Here is a 19,065-nt window from a genome sequence, read left to right on the forward strand (position 1 = left end):
AGAACAATCTAGAACTGAACATACTCAAAACCATAGAAATGGTGGTAAGTCTTTAGGAGAAACCCTTCCACCTCTCATAATGCTAGACAACAGAGTGTCAACAGTATAGAAACCTTCAAATTTCTAGGTTCTATCATATCTCAAGACCTAAAATGGTCGCCTAACATCAAAAACATCATCAAAAAGCACAACAAAGAATGTTCTTTCTGCACCAGCTCAGGAAGCTCAAACTGCCCAAGAAGCTGCTGATATAGTTCTGCAGAGGAATCATTGAGTCTGTCATCTGCACCTCTATAACTGTCTGGTTTGGTGCTGCAACCCAACAAGACCGACACAGACTTCAGAGGAGAATCAGAAATGCAGAAAAAACAATTGCTGCCAACCTGCCTTCCATTGAGGATCTGTATACTGCATGAGTCAAAAAGAGGGTGGGGGAAATATTTACTGACCCCTCACATCCTGGACACAAACTGTTTCAAGTCCTATCCTGAAAACGTCGCTACAGAGCACTGCATACCAAGACAACTAGACACAAGAACAGTTTTTTCCCGAACGCCATCACTCTACTAAACAAATAATTCCCTCAACACTGTCAGACTTTTTACTAAATCTGCACTTCTATTGTACTAGTTTTTCTCATCATTCCTATCATCCTTTTCCTCCCACTTAGGACTGTAAGACTGTAACTTGTTGCTTGTATCCTAAGATTTTTATTAATATTGATTGTTTCTTCATTGCTTACTTGACCCCTATGACAATCATTAAGTGTTGTACCACATGATTCTTGACAAATGTACAGTATCTTTCTTTTATGTAAACTGAGAGCATAGGCACCAAGACAAATTCCTTGTGTGTCCAATCACACTTGGCCAATAAATAATTCTATTCTATTCTATTCTTTTCTATTATCACACATGTGTGAGTGCCTGCACCCATAATTCAATGCCTGGGGAGGGTGAAAACGGCCGCCCCTGCAGAGGCCCTCTGGAGTCCAGAAATGGCCTATTTCCTGAGTTCTGGTAGGCCTGGTATGCCCATTTTTGCCCTCCCCAAGCTCCAGAAGCTTCTTCCTTCCCCCAGAGGCCTTCCAGAAATCTAAATGCCCTCCCAGAGCCTCTTTGCGAGCTGTAAATCAGTTGGCTGGCACACACAAGCATGCTGGAGCTGAGGTAGGGCAATGGCTCGTGTGCCAGCAGATATAGCTCCATGTGCCACCTGTGGCACGAATGCTATAGGTTTTCCACCACTGTCCTACTCCCTGCAGCAAAAAAAAAAAAGCATGTTCTCCAGGGTCACGCGCCCCACTATTTGAGGAGCACTGCCCAAGGAATGCAAAAGCAAAAATTTGAAGACAAATCTTCCACTGGCGGACAATAAACAGATCAGGGGTGCTGTTTTTGATTGGGAATAAGGGTTTTGCTAATTTATTAAATTTGTTTGCCAATGATCTTGCCACAAGGTGACTCTGGGCAGCTTACATTAAGGGTTACCGGAAATTTAGACACTTCTCTTTCTCTTCCATAAATTAAGACTTCTGCAGAGAGATATTAAGCAACACTGCATGAGATTGTTTTTGGACATTGCTGCTTCTTGTTCAAATCTGATTATCTCTATTTCTCCTCTCATCCTCCCCCACCCCCCTGTATTTGCACCACTGTCTCTCAGGGAACATCTCCAGAGAACTGACAAGTTTGCACAGTCTTGTGTAGTTCTGATAAAGCTATTGTGCGTATAGTATGAAATCATGCATTAATTTTGTCAAAGTTTGCTCCTTTGTACGAAGCCAGTAAGTGAACAATTTAATTTTCAGCACAGAGCACTGCATGAATAGAATAGAATTCTTTATTGGCCAAGTATAATTGGACACACAAGGAATTTGCATATGCTCAGTGTGCATAAAAGAAAATATAGATTTGAATCCAGCACTTGTAATTCATCCGCTATATGTAATAGATAGAATTTGACTGTCATGGCTAACTAACAAACCTTTACTTCAAATCACAATTGGGACCACAATCTCCCTTGCTAAATGAGGTGTGAGTTATGCCCAGGTTTTACCATCTTTTTTTTTTTACCACTTTTGTTAAGCAAGTAAATCATGCAATTCTTAAGCAACTCCATCTTCCCATTGACTTTGCTTGTCAGAAGCTGACTGGGAAAATTTATTTATTTATTTTGTCCAATACATAATACACATTGAAGAGAAAGATATGTAATAATATAAGTAAAGAAAAGAATAGAAGAAAAGATACAAAAGTATAGGTGAACATATTTGAAAGGAAGAAAAGGCAAATGAGATAAGGAGAGACTATTGGACAGGGGACGGAAGGCACACTGGTGCACTTATGCACGCCCCTTACTGACCTCTAAGGAACCTGGAGAGGTCAATCGTGGATAGTCTAAGGGAAAAATGTTGGGGGTTAGGGGTTGACACTACTGAGTCAGGTAATGAGTTCCACGCTTCGACAACTCGGTTGCTGAAGTCATATTTTTTACAGTCAAGTTTGGAGCGGTTAATATTAAGTTTGAATCTGTTGCGTACTCTTGTGTTGTTGCGATTGAAGCTGAAGTAGTCATTGACAGGTAGAACGTTGCAGCATATGATCTTGTGGGCAATACTTAGATTGTGTTTTATGATGATGGCTGCAGGATACACTGCAGCAGCCATAAATACATGCTGGCTTCCAAACACCAGAATTTTGATTATGTGACAATGGAGATGCAACAATTCTGTAAGTGCCAGTTATTTTTTCATTGTCATTGTAAGTTATAACCATCACTAAATGAATCATTGTTAAGAAGTGAACTACCTGTATTAAAACAAACTGTGCCTCAGCTATTAATAAGAACTGAATGTCATACTTATTCTTCCGCACACAATAATTAAGAGAGAAGGAAATGGCTGCAGTAGAGTTGTTATAAATCAAATGGTTTTTAGCAAACATTTCATTAGCATGAGGTGGACAGAAGTGCATTCTGCAACGTTTGCCCGAAGGGGAAAAAAGTGCTCTCATTTTACATTACATAAGCATGTTTCTGGGTGAGGCAAGTGTAAACATGAGCAAGATATTTCCGTGTGGCTTGTCAATTTAGCCACAGAGAGGTTGTAGGGACTTAGATAGGATCATCTATAGTTTTCAGCTTATTGATCTGTTGCATGAATTGATCCTATCCTATAGAAACTGTTATGGCAATCCGATCATGTTATAAATTATCACAAGAATTCTCAACACAAATGGGGGATTTATATATTACACTAATCTCAAGCAAACAAATCACAGTATATGTGTTAGGGGTAAGTGCAAATTCTGGCAATTAGTAAATCATTGCACATGGTTTAACCTTGTATATTAACCAAAATGGCTTGTTTAAAAAAATCATAATTGAACAATTGGATAATATGAGTGAACCCAACCTTTGATAACACCAAGCCTGCAGTGATTTGTTTTAAAAATACTGTACTTATTATATTAACAGGCCAAAATGTCCTTGGCAAGTTTAAGACCTGTGATCATTAAATGTTTACAGCAGGGGTCTCCAACCTTGGCAACTTTAAGATCTGTGGATTTCAACACCCAGAAATCTGGGAGTTGGTCCATGGGTCTTAAAGTTGCCAAGGCTGTAGAGCCCTGGTTTAAAGTTATCCTGAAGGTGATTAGGATCAGATTCACTCCCACTTGCTCCAGAGAATTAGACTGTAGGCCAAGAATATAAATTAAAATACATTATAAATGTTGGCTTAATATGGGAGTAGTAGCAACATAAGTGTTTTAAAAAACTTTGAAGAACCCGAGGCTTTTGCACAGCATGCTAAGCTTCAATGAATTTAATATATATGTGTGTGTGCATATATATTCAAATTCCAGTAAGAGTATAAGATCATAACAAGGTTGAGATAGATCTATACTAGCCCCCCTTCCTTTTACTTATATATCCTGATGAGATCATAACAAGGTTGAGATAGATCTATACTAGGCCCCCTTCCTTTTACTTATACTGTATATCCTAGGAGCTTTTTTAATGACTCTTAGAATTAGAATTTTCTATCATTGAGAGCTAGAAAATACCGGAGTATTAAGTGTACATCTGCAATGAATCCTTGGGCCTCTTTTAAGTGTTATCTTAAGGCTATCTCAGCCTCAAAAAATACCTGCCACCAGCTTACATGTTTAGATACCTAGAGGAATTTACCTCTGGAACCGCCTGCTACCGCATGAATCCCAGCGACCGATAAGGTCCCACAGAGTTGGCCTTCTCCGGGTCCCGTCAACTAAACAATGTCTCTGTGGTGGCCCCGGCCCTCTGGAACCAACTCCCCCCCCCCGGAGATTAGAACTGCCCCCACTCTCCCTGTCTTTCGAAAACTACTCAAGATTCACTTATAACGCCAGGCATGGGGAATTTAAGATATTCCTTTCCCCTAGGCCATTACAAGTTATGCATGGTATGTTTGTGTGTATGTTTGGTTTTATAATAAGGGTTTTTAGTTGTTTTATTAATTGGATTGTTACATGTTGTTTTTTATCATTGTTAGCCGCCCCGAGTCTACTGAGAGGGGCGGCATACAAATCCAATAAATAATAATAAATAATAATAATTTAGAAAAAAAATCTTGCCTATTAATTCCACAGCCGTACATCCAGCCATGTACACCGGAGGGATCACTGCAGTATTTTAAGAATTGTGATTGGGAAGATTTCTTCTAGCACACTGGATTCTGAATCTACCACACCATGTATAGTCAGAAAATGAATTAATACTGGGAAGCTGAAATTCTATGGGGTGGATGGGAAGCTAAGCAGAGGTCGACAAACACATTCGCTTATAATTTAGTAAGGAAAAATACTGCACCAATGAGCCAGAGGAGCTGTTCCTGCGCATGGAAAGCTTGATGGAACAACAGGTGGAGATCAAGAAGTCCCAAACCACACTTGTGGTACATACTGCTGCAATCTTCAGCCTATCTGCAGCAATAGGCTGGGATCCAATTCCCCATGGCAACCTGCAAGGCCTGGGTTGTGATGCTAGTTACCATGGCAGCACTGTTACTTTCTCCCCAGATCCATCCTCCAGCCCCCTTCCCAAGAAGTCCATGGCAGCTGAGAAATAATCAGCAGGAAACTTTAATTAACAAGGCGGCTTTTGGAACAGACAAACAAGTTGAGCAGGGGCCTTACAAGAAGTGGCACAGTTCTGTTTATCTGGTCAAAGCCAGGCGTGTGGCTACTTCTCTCCAAGCAAGCAAGGCCCGAGGCAGGAGGCAAAGGTTTCCTCATGAAAGCTCAGAGCTTCTTGTTTTACAAGTCGTAGGATGCAAATGAAGCAACTTCTAAGGGCATATCATTGAAAATCACAAGGCCAAAGCAGTAGAGTTCTTAGGAAGCAAAGGGGAACAAGCCCAGAAAAAACAAACAAACCAACAAGTGGTACCTCTACTTACGAACTTAATTCGCTCCATAACCAGGTTCTTAAGTAGAAGTTTGTAAGAAGAAGCAATTTTTCCCATAGGAATCAATGTAAAAGCAAATAATGCATGCGATTGGGGAAACCACAGGGAAGGTAGAGGCCCCGTTTCCTCCCAGGAGATTCCTAGAGAAGCCCCATGGAGGCTTCTCCTCACCTTTTCCAGCCCTGTTTCCTGCCCTGTTTCCTCCCAGGAGATTCCTAGAGAGGTCCCATGGAGGCTTCTCCCCCACCTTTTCCGGCCCTGTTTCCTGCCCTGTTTCCTCCCAGGAGATTCCTAGAGAGGCCCCACGGAGGCTTCTCCCTGCCTTTTCCGGTTACAGTTTCGGAGGCTTGGGTTTGTAAGTGGAAAATGGTTCTTGAGAAGAAGCCAAAAAATCTTGGAACACCCGGTTTTTATCTAGAAAAGTTCATAAGTAGAGGCATTCTTAGGTAGAGGTACCACTGTATATCAAATTAACTACAATAGCATTTAAGAATAATGTTATTCAAGGAGCTGCTTTCCTAAGTCGAGGAGGTAAAGATGGTCGCAGAGTCCGTATCCAGGAACTGAGCTGGATCATCACAAAAGTCTACTGAGGAGGAAGAAGTCATAATTTAATGTTCACGTCAAAAAGTTCAAGAAGTTCAAAAGGGAATTCAGAATTCAGAATCCTGTGAGGCTCAGCAACAGTTCAGTGTCCCATTGGGTATTCAGCTGGTTTCTTCAGAGTCTAGGACTTTGACGTGGGTGAAAGGGAAGTGCCCACGGCGCCCGTTCAGCTCTCCCTCCCACTGGCCGTTGACATTCATCTTGGTGACGGCAATGAGATCACCCACCTGTGCAATATCACAAGACACAAAGCCAAGATCAGAAGTCTGCCCACCGTTCTGTACTTTCCCAGCATCTGACTTTTTTTTATAACTTCTGTCCTAGAATTATAACTCCTGCAATACAACTCCCACAACTGTTGGGCATCAAGCTGGTGAAAAATGGCCTCTTTTCTCCCAACACCTGACCAATGAGGCAAGGAATAGGTTCCAGGCCAGTGACATTTCCAATTTGCAAAAATACTGGCATAAAGGCATGAGCCAGGGTGGCGCAGTGGTTAGAGGGCAGCACTGCAGGATGCTTCAGCTAACTGCTAGCTATAGTTCAGGAAATCTCACTCCCGGTTCAAGTTTGACTCAGCCTTCCATCCTTCCGAGGTAGCTAAAATGAGACCCAGATTGTTGGAGACAATATGCTGATTCTGTAAACCGCTTAGAGAGTGCTGTAAAAGCACCATGGAGCGGTATGTAAGTCTAATCCACAGCTCACATTAGAGAACCATCTTTCAGCTGTGGCGAGGAGGGCGTTGCCCAGGTTCGCCTGGTGCACCAGTTGCGGCCCTATTTGGACCGGGACTCATTGCTCACAGTCACTCATGCCCTCATCACCTCGAGGCTCGACTACTGTAACGCTCTCTACATGGGGCTACCTTTGAAAAGTGTTTGGAAACTTCAGATCGTGCAGAATGCAGCTGCGAGAGCAATCATGGGCTTTCCTAAATATGCCCATGTCACACCAACACTCCGCAGTCTGCATTGGTTGCCGATCAATTTCCAGGCACAATTCAAAGTGTTGGTTATGACCTATAAAGCCCTTCATGGCATCGGACCAGAATATCTCCGAGACCGCCTTCTGCTGCACGAATCCCAGCGACCGGTTAGGTCCCACAGAGTCGGCCTTCTCCGCGTCCCGTCAACTAAACAATGTCGGTTGGCGGGCCCCAGGGGAAGAGCCTTCTCTGTGGCGGCCCCGGCTCTCTGGAACCAGCTCCCCCCAGAGATTAGAACTGCCCCTACCCTCCTTGCCTTTCGTAAACTCCTCAAAACCCACCTTTGTTGTCAGGCATGGGGGAATTGACATATCTCCCCTGGGCCTATATAATTTATGTATGGTATGTTTGTAGGTATGTCTGCTTAAAAATGGGTTTTTTTTAACTATTTTAAATTTTAAATTATATATTATTAGATTTGTTATGAATTGTTTTATTGTGTTGTGAGCTGCCCCGAGTCCACGGAAAGGGGCGGCATACAAATCAAATCAAATCAAATCAAATCAAATAAATAAATAAATAAATAAATGCTATTGCCTTTTCCAATTTGCAAACATGCTTGGCATGAAGGAACTAGGAATGCCAGAATCCAAGCATGTTCAGTTTATTATGATTTTTAAATTCACTCTCCTGCACATCCCTCCATCCTAGGAAATAGTTTGATCATTGCAATGGGCTTCTTAAGAGCATGGACAGAAGCTTGCAGTCTGGATTCTTTCACCAATAAATCTGTTCCAGTCAACATTTTGCTGAATAATCCTATCAGCATCATTTGCATTCCCTCCCTGACATTATAACTTTTAAAGGTAATAGGGTGGCAGGCCATAATTCCATGCCTCCTGGTAACAAAAGAAGCATTGCTCAAGATTCATCATTAACCTATAACATCACCACTGTGAGTCATAAATTCACATAACATAATAACCAGATCACCCCACCAGCCTCCATGATCAAGAATATTCTGACCCCTTTGAAATATATTCCTTTTTTGAACACATGCCCTCTGAAACAATGGTAATTAATGAACTACTGGAATGCACAGAAACGAGCAAACTTACCTTAGAATTGCGAAATGAGCAAAGGAAAGAAATACACATTATATGGGAAAAACTATGCATATGGCTTGGAAAGAGAAAAAAATTATAAAATTAAAAACAATAAAATTGGGGTGAGATATTGCACAAAAGATTGCAATGGTGAATGTATAATTGCGATACTAAGAGAAAAGGAAACATTTATCTATATATACGTAAACTGTATATTGATATAAACAATTACAAAAAACAATATATTGATGTCAAAGAAGCAAATATTAGTGATAAGTGTGTTTTTTCTTTTTTCTCCTATTTATATTGCATTGAGGTTTTTTGTTTCTTTATCTTTTATTTTCCTTTTGTTGTATGTATTTATCTCATTGCTTTTTATTTTTATGTGTCTGTAAAACTTTTGAAAATTCAATAAAAGAAAAAGAAAAAGAAAGGTACTGTATTATTATTTTTTACTATTTGGGTGACTTGCCTCAAAAGCCAATGCTGTCTTGTCACTGGCGCCAGGCACCCTTCGTTGCACGGCTCTGGCTATTACGGGAGCGTGTCGGGGGGCGCCGTGGCTGCTGGGATGAGCATATGGACAAGGCTGGACATATGGCACAGGTATCATGCCGACACGCCCATCGGCACGTTGAGCTGTCCACCATTGCTCTTCTGGCTTGGCCAGAACTCGCAAAGGCTCCCCTTTAGTGAAGGGAAGATCTTCCTGGTCACGTCCGACGAAGTCATAGAGGGCACGGACCCACTCGCCTGCAGGGGGCGGCTGGGCAGAGGAAGGGGCTACGACGCGTCCCAAGGGGGCCACCAGGGTGGTAGTGTCCAGGTAATGCAGGCGGTAGAAGTCTAAAAGAGCTGGGAAACCATCGAACTCGTGCTCCCCAATCCGCAGACGCCCAGGGAGGCTGTTTATGATGTAGTGTGAAACCTGAAAGAGACAGAATAAGCAAAGAAATGTTAAAGCTGCTATCCCAAACCTTCCATCAAATTCCTATGACAGAGCAATCCATCTTGACCAACGAGGAGGCATCCCCCTAGGTCAGTGATGGCAAACCTATGGCACAGGTGGCATGCAGAGCCATAGCTGCTGGCACACGAGCTCAGCTCCAGTGTGCATTTGTGTGCTAGCCAGCTGATTTTTGGCTCGCAGAGAGGCTCTGGGAAGGCATTTTTGGCTTCCAGAGAGCCTCCAAGGGGATTGGGGAGGGCGTTTTTACCCTGTCCCCACTCCAGGGAAACCTTTGGAGCCTGGGGAAGGCAAAACACGAGCCTGCTGGACCCACCAGAAGTTGAGCAACAGGCCATTTCCGGCCTCCAGGGGCATGGGGGAAGCTGTTTTCGCCCACCCCAGGCATTAAATTATGGGTGTGGGCACTTGTGCATGTGCGATAGTGTGCACCCATGCTCTTTCGGCACCCGAGGGAAAAAAAGGTTCACCATCACTGCCCTAGGTTATGCCCAAAATGCTCCAATGCCAAGTATTCTGGACACCAAAGTTCAAATGTCTAAAAGTCACTCTTCTAAATATATCAGGAACTCTGTGCTAAGAACAGTGATGGCGAACATTTTTTAGCTCGGGTGCCAAAAGAACGTGCATGCGTGCAACAACACGTGTGCATGCCGACACCCATAACACAATGCACCCATAATGCATGCACACAAGCCCCCACACTGCTCCCCACGCATGCACACAGGCCTTACTGAAGCCTCCAGACTTCCGGTTGGCCTCTTGGGCCATTTTTCACCATCCCCAGGGTTGAAGAAGCTTCCCTGAAGCCTGGAGGGGTGGTGGGAGAGCAAAAATGGCTGAAAAGAAGCCCGGAAATCAGCAAACTAGTGCGCTGGAGCTGACAGAGCATGCCCCACCCGTGCCATAGGTTTGCCCTCATGGCTCTTGAAGAATCTTTTTTCTTTCCCCCCACCAGATAGTAGAATTATACCACCACCACCCCGCAAAAAAAAAAAAATCATCACCTTGGAGTTTTCACTGACGGATAGGACGTAGTCGCCAGGGCAGGTCGTACTGTCCCGTACCAGGAAGGTCCCATGGCGATGTCCCTGCAGACAGGCAGCTGCTTCCTGACGGCTCAGAGCTCCCATGTACCATTCATGCGCATCCCCAAAAGCAGACATGGCTTGGGGGAACATTGGAGGTGGAAAAACCCACCACTCCCTTTGTTGAATGCTATCCCTAAAAAAAACCTGGTACGTTTTGCTCCAGTATTTAACAACTCTTTACGAAATAAACATTACCCTGTTGAATATTTGCATTGGAGTATTGCTTCTTTCAGTAGTTTAGTAGGACCTTTAAATAATTGGACGGGTAATTCTGCAAGGGACCAGGATTTCTTATATAGTTTCACCCTAAAATCTTTCCACCTAAAGTCCACTGTTCAAAGTCCTGAGAGTATCCACGCACTTCCACACCACAGTAATATTTTCCCCGAACAAGAAAAGTAATATCTCAGAAATGCAAAAAAAACCAAAAAAAGTTTCTGCAATCAAATGATCATCAACGGGATGCAATTATTAAGTCTTTCCTGTGTTTCCCGGTTTTGAATATAATAGGAGGGATACACTTTCAACAACCATAAATCATTCCAATGATAAATCCCTTTATGCTTACAATCAATCTAAGAATTAACCAGCTACTACTGAAAGGTAGCTTCCATCGAAAAACATCAGCATACAATACGAGTAATATATTTACATAGGAATCAATATGGGGGTCTTTTAATATCCAGATAAAATTAAGAGAATAGATTGAGTCCGCTACAAAATCTCCACTCCGTTTAAATTAACATGAAGCATCGCGTTAGACATCAGCAACGCAAATATATATATAACACGGTGCTCTCATTTTAAAGTCAAATTTGAAAAGCCCTAATTTTTCACAGACAAAGCCGGCATGGTACACAGGCACCTAAACGGAAAGGATTATCTTCCTCGGAGCCACACACCCATCCTAAGGAAGAACGTCTATGCCCACGTAGCCTTTAACCCACAAAAGCCTCGAGTGGATCCGCCACAGTTCGACTCCGTCCTCTGCCCTGCATCCTTCTATTGCTAGGTCGTCCTCGGGAGGAAACCACCGCACCCCAATTAACAGCTGCTGCTTCTCAGCTAATTAAAACTATCTCCCCAAGGCCTCTTGGCACATCAGGAATTGACCCGCCTTCTCTCCCCGCCACCCCCAAAAGCCCCACTGCAGCAGAGGAAAAAGAAACCCTCGCGACCCCCCTCCCTAAATGGGGAGCATCCCACATGATGCCATCTAGCTCTTCCTCCGAAGCCGGCCGCGCTACCCCTCCACCCGCAACTCCGCCAGGCAAAGAGACCCCGAAACCCCCATTTTATCTCCGCCAGCCCGGCGATTTCTCTACCGCGGCATCGCAGCCCCGCAACTCCCCGGCGCCGCTTTCGCCCAGGACATCCTCCGAATCAGCGGAGCGACCTGCCGAGGCTCCCCAGCAGGGACTCCACAATAAAGCCTCGGCTGCACATGTCACCCCGCTTTCCCTGCACTCCTTCCCGGGTAGGCGGCAGGGCTTGCCCGCGGCACCCCAGTTCAACAGCCGGCGTCTTCCCCGGATAACCCCCGCGGCCCGGCGATCATCGCCCCCCGGCACTGCCCTGCCCTCGGAAAGCCTGGGAGTCCTGGGATGGGACGGGGGGGTACAGCCGACCCGCCCCTGCCCGAAAACCGCTGCCCGCAATCGGGATTGCAGCTGCCGAAGGGCTGATGGGAAAGTGACGCACCCACCCACCCTCTCCTCCCCCTCCCCTGTTTAAGCGGCGGCGGGGGGGGGCAGCCATCTTGAGGGTTGGCAAAAGGGGTCTAGGGGAAGGGGCTGACACCATCTTGACTGTGGGAATGACCTTCCACGCGAAGGTGGAGGCTGCGGTCGAGCTGGATTTGTAGCTGCAAAAGTGGATGGATGGGGATGTAATTAATTTTTTTATTTGGCATATGCCTTAGAGTTCATGGTGTACCAAGATCCCATAAACATCAGGCCTTCTTTTAAATAGTGTGGCAAGCCATTAATTTCTCCCCAACTTCTGCACCGGCTTGACACATGGAGCATTAAAAGTATATAGAAATATGGAGTCAATTTTTGTAAGGTATGAGGAATTTAAAAAGTTACATATAAGTTACATATAATTAGGGGTACGATTATTAAGAGATGGTTCCAGTAGTGAGTTTCTACCAGTACGGAAGAGGACAGCACACTTGTAGCGAACACTAGGCTGTGCGTGCACCTTTTCTTAGGTTTACAAACACGCATCCCAGAGTATTTTTGCTTCATGTGCATGCGCAGAAGAAAAATGTGAGGGCACGCATGTGTGAGATTTTGGTGATTTTTTGCTTCTGCGCATGTGCAGAAGCAAAAAAATATCTCAAAAATCACACACACGTTCCCTTGTAACATTTTGCTTCATGCGCATGCGCAGAAGCAAAAAGCACACTGGGATGTGCATGCACACAAGAGAACCAAGCTGCGCATGAAGCGCACCAGTAGTGGCAGTAGTAGGAATTCACCTCTGGATGTTTCCAATAAACGGGAGCACAATTCTGAACTCAGGACTTGAGCCCTGTACTAGATTAGATTATTAGAAGCTTTCACAGATAAATGAAAATAGGTGGGTTTTTAAAATCTGTAAATATAAACATACAGTATCAGTCCAGTTAGCCATGGGTTTGCTGATCAAAAGCCAATATTTAAGATTAATGACTGCCTGAAGTTATTTTCGATACTTCCAGTGGTCCTTGGTATTGGAATTCAGAGGACCAAGAATGTCAGTAGAAACTAGAAACAGATGCAGGCAGGCCTTATAATTCATTTTTCAGATGTCTAACTTTATGTAAGCTAATATCCTGAGAAGGCCAGGACTACTCAGGACTTGAAAGAGTCACCACCACGATGTAGCCTAGACAAGAGGTCGGCAGCAGTTTAAGGTTTTTAACACTCAAAGAATAGAATTCTTTATAGAATAGAATAGAATTCTTTATAGAATAGAATAGAATTCTTTATTGGACAGTGTGTGATTGGACACACAAGGAATTTGTCTTGGTGCAGATGCTCTCAGTGTACATAAAAGAAAAGATACATTTGTCAAGAATCATGAGGTACAACACTCATAAGGGTCAAATAAGCAATGAAGAAACAATATTAATAAAAATTTTGAGGATACAAGCAACAAGTTACAGTCATACAGTCATAAGTGGGAGGAAATAGGTGATAGGAATGATGAGAAAAAACAAGTAGTAATAGTAGTGCAGAACTAAGATAAAGGAGTGTTTATGCATATGTTTTGGGAATGCCCAGTAGTGCAGTATTTTTGGCAAAAGGTGCAAGAGGATATTAATAGGATATTGAATATAAGATGGATAATTACTAAGGAAATGGCAGTATTAGTCAAAAGTAATGCAATGGGAGAATTTAAAGAAATAAAACAAGCAGCGATAGAAAGCGCTCAGGCGGTAATAGTCTTGGGTTGGAAGGATGCGACAAAATGGACAATGTAAAATTGGTACCGGTACATGGTGGGCCACATTCAAAAACACGATTTGAGTATTGCCCACAAGATCATATGCTGCAAAGTCCTACCGGTCAATGACTACTTCAGCTTCAACCGCAACAACACAAGAGCACACAACAGATTCAAATTTAATACAAACTGCTCCAAACTTGACTATAAAAAAATATGATTTCAACAATCGAGTTATCAAAGCATGGAATTCATTACTGGACTCAATAGTGTCAACCCCCTAACCCCCCAACATTTCTCCCTTAGACTCTCCACGATTGACCTCTCCAGGTTCCTAAGAGGCCAGTAAGGGGCGTACATAAGTGCACTGGTGTGCCTTTCGTCCCCTGTCCAATTGTCTTTCCTTTCTTTCACCTGTCATATATATTCTCTTCCTTTCATATATCCTCTCCTCTAAGTTCACTTTTACCCTTATATATATTACCACATGTCTATTTTTCTTCCTATGTATTTGTGTATTGGACAAATGACTAAAATAAATAAATAAATAAAATAAAATAAAAAATAAAAAATAAACAAAAGGATGAATTTGGTTAATGAAACTGACTTGCGACAACTGATGGGACGATGGGACAAGGTAATCTGATACATGGCGAGTAGAATCCGAGACCAAGCTACAAATTGGAATCACTTTATATGTAAATAGATATTTTGCTCTTGGGTTAAAATGGTTTATACAGGAAACACCCCCGATTGGTGGTGGGGCTCAAATGTTTGGTGGTGGGCACAATTCACAAAACACTTGTTATAATGTTATGTGTTTGTTTTATATTATAAAATTAATAAAAACATTTCTTAAAAAAAATAGTGCAGAACTTAGTAAATAGTTTGACAGTGTTGAGGGAATTATTTGTTTAGCAGAGTGATGGCATTCGGGACAAAAACTGTTTTTATGTCTAGCTGTCTTGGTGTGTGGTGCTTTATAGTGACGTTTTGAGGGCAGGAGTTGAAACAGTTTATGTCCAGGATGAGAGGGGTCAGTAAATATTTTCACAGTGCTCTTTTTGATTTGTGCAGTACCCAGGTCCTCAATGGAAGGCAGGGTTAGGGTCAGAATTCTGCAAATTAATTTTGTTGCCAAGAAAAAAAATGTCTGTTACTAGGCTGTCATTAGAAATAGAGCTTGATTTATAAGTAAGTTTATTTTGTGAATTAAAATAAAGTTCTGTGGCTGAGCCCATAGAGTGAAAAAGAATGTAGATTTCATGTTTGTCCCCCAGATGCCCACTGTTCAAAAGCTGGAATTAAGGATCTAATAAAGCCAGGAAGCAGCAGGGTATTTTTCCCATGGCCAGGGATGGGCAGCAGCCGATCTGGTCAGGTGCTCCATTTGGGTAGAAAATTCCAGGATGCCTGCGCAGCTGCACGACCCTGATGTGCGCACATGTGCCCTGTGAGAGATGTGGCTTCTGTGCATGCGCACCAAGCTAAATCTTGTGTGAGGACACTCACGCAAGCAAGATTTTGGCAATTTTTGCCAGGAATTTTTGCTTCTGCGCATGCGTGGAAGCAAAAAATATCAGCAAAAATCACCAAAATCTTGCTCACGCACACATCCTCACACAAGATTCTGCTTGCTGTGCATGCGCAGAAGCCAAATCTCGTGCCGACGGGTGCACACAAATATACCACACACACACACACACAACGGCCCCAGAGGGTGCACCGGTAGCGCCAAAGGTTAGCGGCCCTTCACTGATGGCGATCTATTTATTCCTGAAGAATAGGTAACAAATTTGAAGTAAAAGCTTCTTCTCTCTTCTCCCCCTCCTGCTCCCCTCCTCTCTTCCTACTTCCCTCAGCTCTGTTTTCTGTATAGCAAGTCAGGGATTGTAAATCTTAGGGGAGTTTTAACTTTTCTTACATATTTTTTCTGACTGAAAATTATCTTCAAATGCTCTTTGTGATCTTCACGTTTCTCTTTTTTTATCTTCACCATTCATGTTTAGTTCAAATTAGAAAAAAGGCTTTTTAAAACATTTTGTTGTGTGTGTAAAACTTGTGAAATTTGTGAAATTTGTGTACAACATGTGATATTAATCTGGCTCCCAAAGGAGGAAGGTGTGTGTGTGTGTCTGATTTGCCCAGACTCACATTTCACCCTAACAAATTGGTGTTGTATAATTTATGACATTTTTAATCAGCCTTATTTTCCCACTAATTTAACCAGAAAGGCTCTGGGACCCCTATCTACCTTACAAGTTACAGTTAAAAGCAGGACATCTGATAACAGCATCCCATAGCAGCAGTAATTATAAAAGTTGCATCAGGTCAAGATGGCAAGTCCAGTTATATAGAACCAATTGTCTTCTATGATAGGAATGGAGAATTAAGACCTCTAATAATCACCCTACAGGTTCAACCCTCTAGCTAAATCTTATCTTTCTCTCTCTCTCTTACACACAATCTATCACTCCCCATTTCATGAAATACGACTCTGGGCAGCTAACAGTAATAAGAAACACAATAAAACAATACAATGAACAAGAAAAACTAGATGCCCTAATCTAACAATTTGAATTTATCCAGCTACTCCAAGTGCCCTAACAACTTTCCAAAAGTTTAAGGCTGGTGATGGTGTGTCCAGATCTTAAAGAGAAAGGTGTTACGTACCGTAATTACAATTCTCATCCACTTTCAGAATTTTCAACAAACTTAACAATTTCTGTTTGGTATCACTCATTTTTGTCTTCATATTTTTCTATTTAGTCAGTAAATAATGAAGCAAACAATTGCTTACCTGTGGAATGAACATAATTATATCAATATTTTAATTGCATATATATCAATGACTGGATCGCAAAGGATCCATCTGTTAAACTACTGAAAGTTTGCAGATGATACAACAATGATTGGTCTCATTCAAGACAATGATGAAACCACATACGGATGGGAGGTTGAACAACTAGCTTCATGGTTCAGCCGGAACAATCTAGAACTGAACACACTCAAAACCGCAGAAATAGTGGTAGACTTTGGGAGAAACCCTCCCATCCTACCACCTCTCACAATACTAGACAACACAGTATCAACAGTAGAGACCTTCAAATTTCTACGTTCTATCACATCTCAAGACCTAACATCAAAAACATGATCAAAAAAGCACAACAAAGAATATTCTTCTGCGCCAACTCAGGAAGTTCAAACTGCCCAAGGAGCTGCTGATTCTGTTCTACAGAGGAATCACTGAGTCTATCATCTGAACCTCTATATCTGGTTTGGTTCTGCAACCCAACAAGACTGACACAGACTTCAGAGGATAACTGCAGAAAAAACAATTGCTGCCAACCTGCCTTCCATTGAGGACCGGCATACTGCACCGAGTCAAAAAGAGAGCTGTGAAAATATTTACTGACCTCTCGCATCCTGGACATAAAACTGTTTCAACTCCTACCCTCAAAACGTCACTACAGAGTACTGCACACAAGACAACTAGACGCAAGAACAATTTCCCCCCAAACGCCATCACTCTGCTAAACAAATAATTCCCTCAACACTGCCAAACTATTTATTAAGTTTGCCCTACAATTACTAGTAGTTTTTTCTCATCATTCCTATCACCCTTTTCCTCCCACTTATGACTGTAACTTTTTGCTTGTATCCTTAAGATTTTTATTAATATTGTTTTCTCATTGTTTATTCGACCCCTATGACAATCATTAAGTGTCGTACCACATGATTCTTGACAAATGTATATTTTATTTTGTGTACACTGAGGGCATCTGCACCAAAGACAAATTCCATGTGTGTCTAATCACACGTGGCGAATAAAGAATTATATTCTATTTTCTATATCTTTGTCACCGTACAAAGTCATAATTCAGTGGGCTTTAACCTTGTTATAAGGTCATTTGACTAAGAGCAAATGTTTAGACTTAATTATATCTGTCTGGGAGGTATAGCAGCAATCTTTTAAGTCAGTTAAGACCAAAGGTCCTCACACCTTAACCCTCAATTATTACATATTTACATTGGTTTTGTCCATTGCCCTTCAAATTGTTTTGTCCTCAAGTCATTTACTCTTTACTCAAATAAGGAGAGGGTTTCCCTTGGTTCAATATGTGTGTATAAATACATGGGAAAAGATGGTATTTTGCTTGTTTACATTTACGTACGAATCTAAAAAAGATATACACATAGGTTTGTGATGCACACATACATACATACATATACTGTATATATATAATAGCTCATTTTATGCTCTATACTGATATTTTGAATGAGGAATCATAGCTTTGGAGAGCAACATTTGACTTGCTGAAAGAATTCTGGCTATGCTACAAAGACAGCAATCAAGATAGCAGTTGCTTTAATTGTTTACCTACGTGAGGAAAAGCATTATGCAGCTACAGACATGTGAGCTGAGCTATCTGGATCCTTGCACAAACAGATTGCTGGCCCTAGGCAGCTTGGCATAATAGCACAAATCTTCACTGGTGCAGAGTTTTGCTTCTGGCCCCAACAGCAAAAAGTTGGCCTACATGCTACCTAAATGAGACACCTCAGTATCTTTCGCTGTAAGATAAAAAACAGAGCCAGACCGCTTTTAATAGCTGGTGTGATATAGAATACCAAACTGGCTGAAGAGAGGGGATATAGCTTTGCATTCCTGCTCAGGCATAAATCTGAGTGGGTGAACCCGTATCCCTTTCAACCTATCCTTCTTCTTATAATGCAATTTTTAAGCTCCCTGGCAGGGAAATATGAGCTTAAAATATAAATTTCCTCTTTAAATTTGAACTTGTTAGAAAATTAGTTGTTCACATATCCTGTAAAGCCATGGCTTGTTTATCTATAGTTTATATAAACTAGTTTATTGGCGTTCCGCATCATAAAACATTAAGCCAGCTTACAAACCACTGTGGCATGATCACAGGACACAGTAACCCAAAGTGGCCTTATGTTGGTTTGGCATAATGTGCAGATCCAGCCAAGATGTATTCGGGTTGGAGTTCACAAAAACTTTGGACAACCATTTGTCTGAAATGGTATAGGGCGGTGATGGTGAACCTTTTTTGGTCTGTGTGCTAAAATGCACAACCCAACCCACTCCACTCCCGTACATGCATACAGGCCTCAATGAAACCTGGAATGGTGAAAAAACAGGCAAACTGACAAACAGAAAGTTGGAAAAAATTGATTTCTGATTTGCCCATTGTGCTGTTTTCACACTCTGGAAGCTTCGGGGAAGCTTCCTGAAGCCTCTGGACTGTGAAAAACAGCACAACGGGCAAACCAGAAGTCCAACTTTTTTCCAACTTCTGGTTTGCCCATTTGGCACTTTTTCACATTTTGGGACTTCAGGGAAGCTTCCCTGAAGCCTCTGGAGGGCAAAATGGCCTTCTCCAAGGTAAAAAATCAGCTGGCCAGCACATGCATGCATACTGGAGCTGACATAGGGCAATGCCTCCCATGCTCTCTGACAT

At 42.3% G+C, this 19,065-nt stretch overlaps 1 protein-coding gene across 1 annotated transcript; it reads right to left on the minus strand.

Annotated features, from left to right (window-relative positions):
• Window positions 1–5,107: 5,107 nt before the first annotated feature.
• On the minus strand, window positions 5,108–11,801 carry LOC139154659 (crk-like protein). The gene is made up of 3 exons (XM_070729520.1): window positions 10,064–11,801; window positions 8,562–9,017; window positions 5,108–6,282 (listed from the first exon to the last, which is right to left on the minus strand). The coding sequence occupies exons 1-3, from the start codon at window positions 10,235–10,237 to the stop codon at window positions 6,157–6,159; spliced, it is 756 nt and encodes a 251-aa protein (XP_070585621.1). The 5' UTR covers window positions 10,238–11,801; the 3' UTR covers window positions 5,108–6,156.
• Between the last annotated feature and the right edge of the window lie 7,264 nt (window positions 11,802–19,065).

This window comes from Erythrolamprus reginae, chromosome Z (assembly GCF_031021105.1).
Source record: "Erythrolamprus reginae isolate rEryReg1 chromosome Z, rEryReg1.hap1, whole genome shotgun sequence".
Taxonomy (NCBI): Eukaryota; Metazoa; Chordata; class Lepidosauria; order Squamata; family Dipsadidae; genus Erythrolamprus; species Erythrolamprus reginae.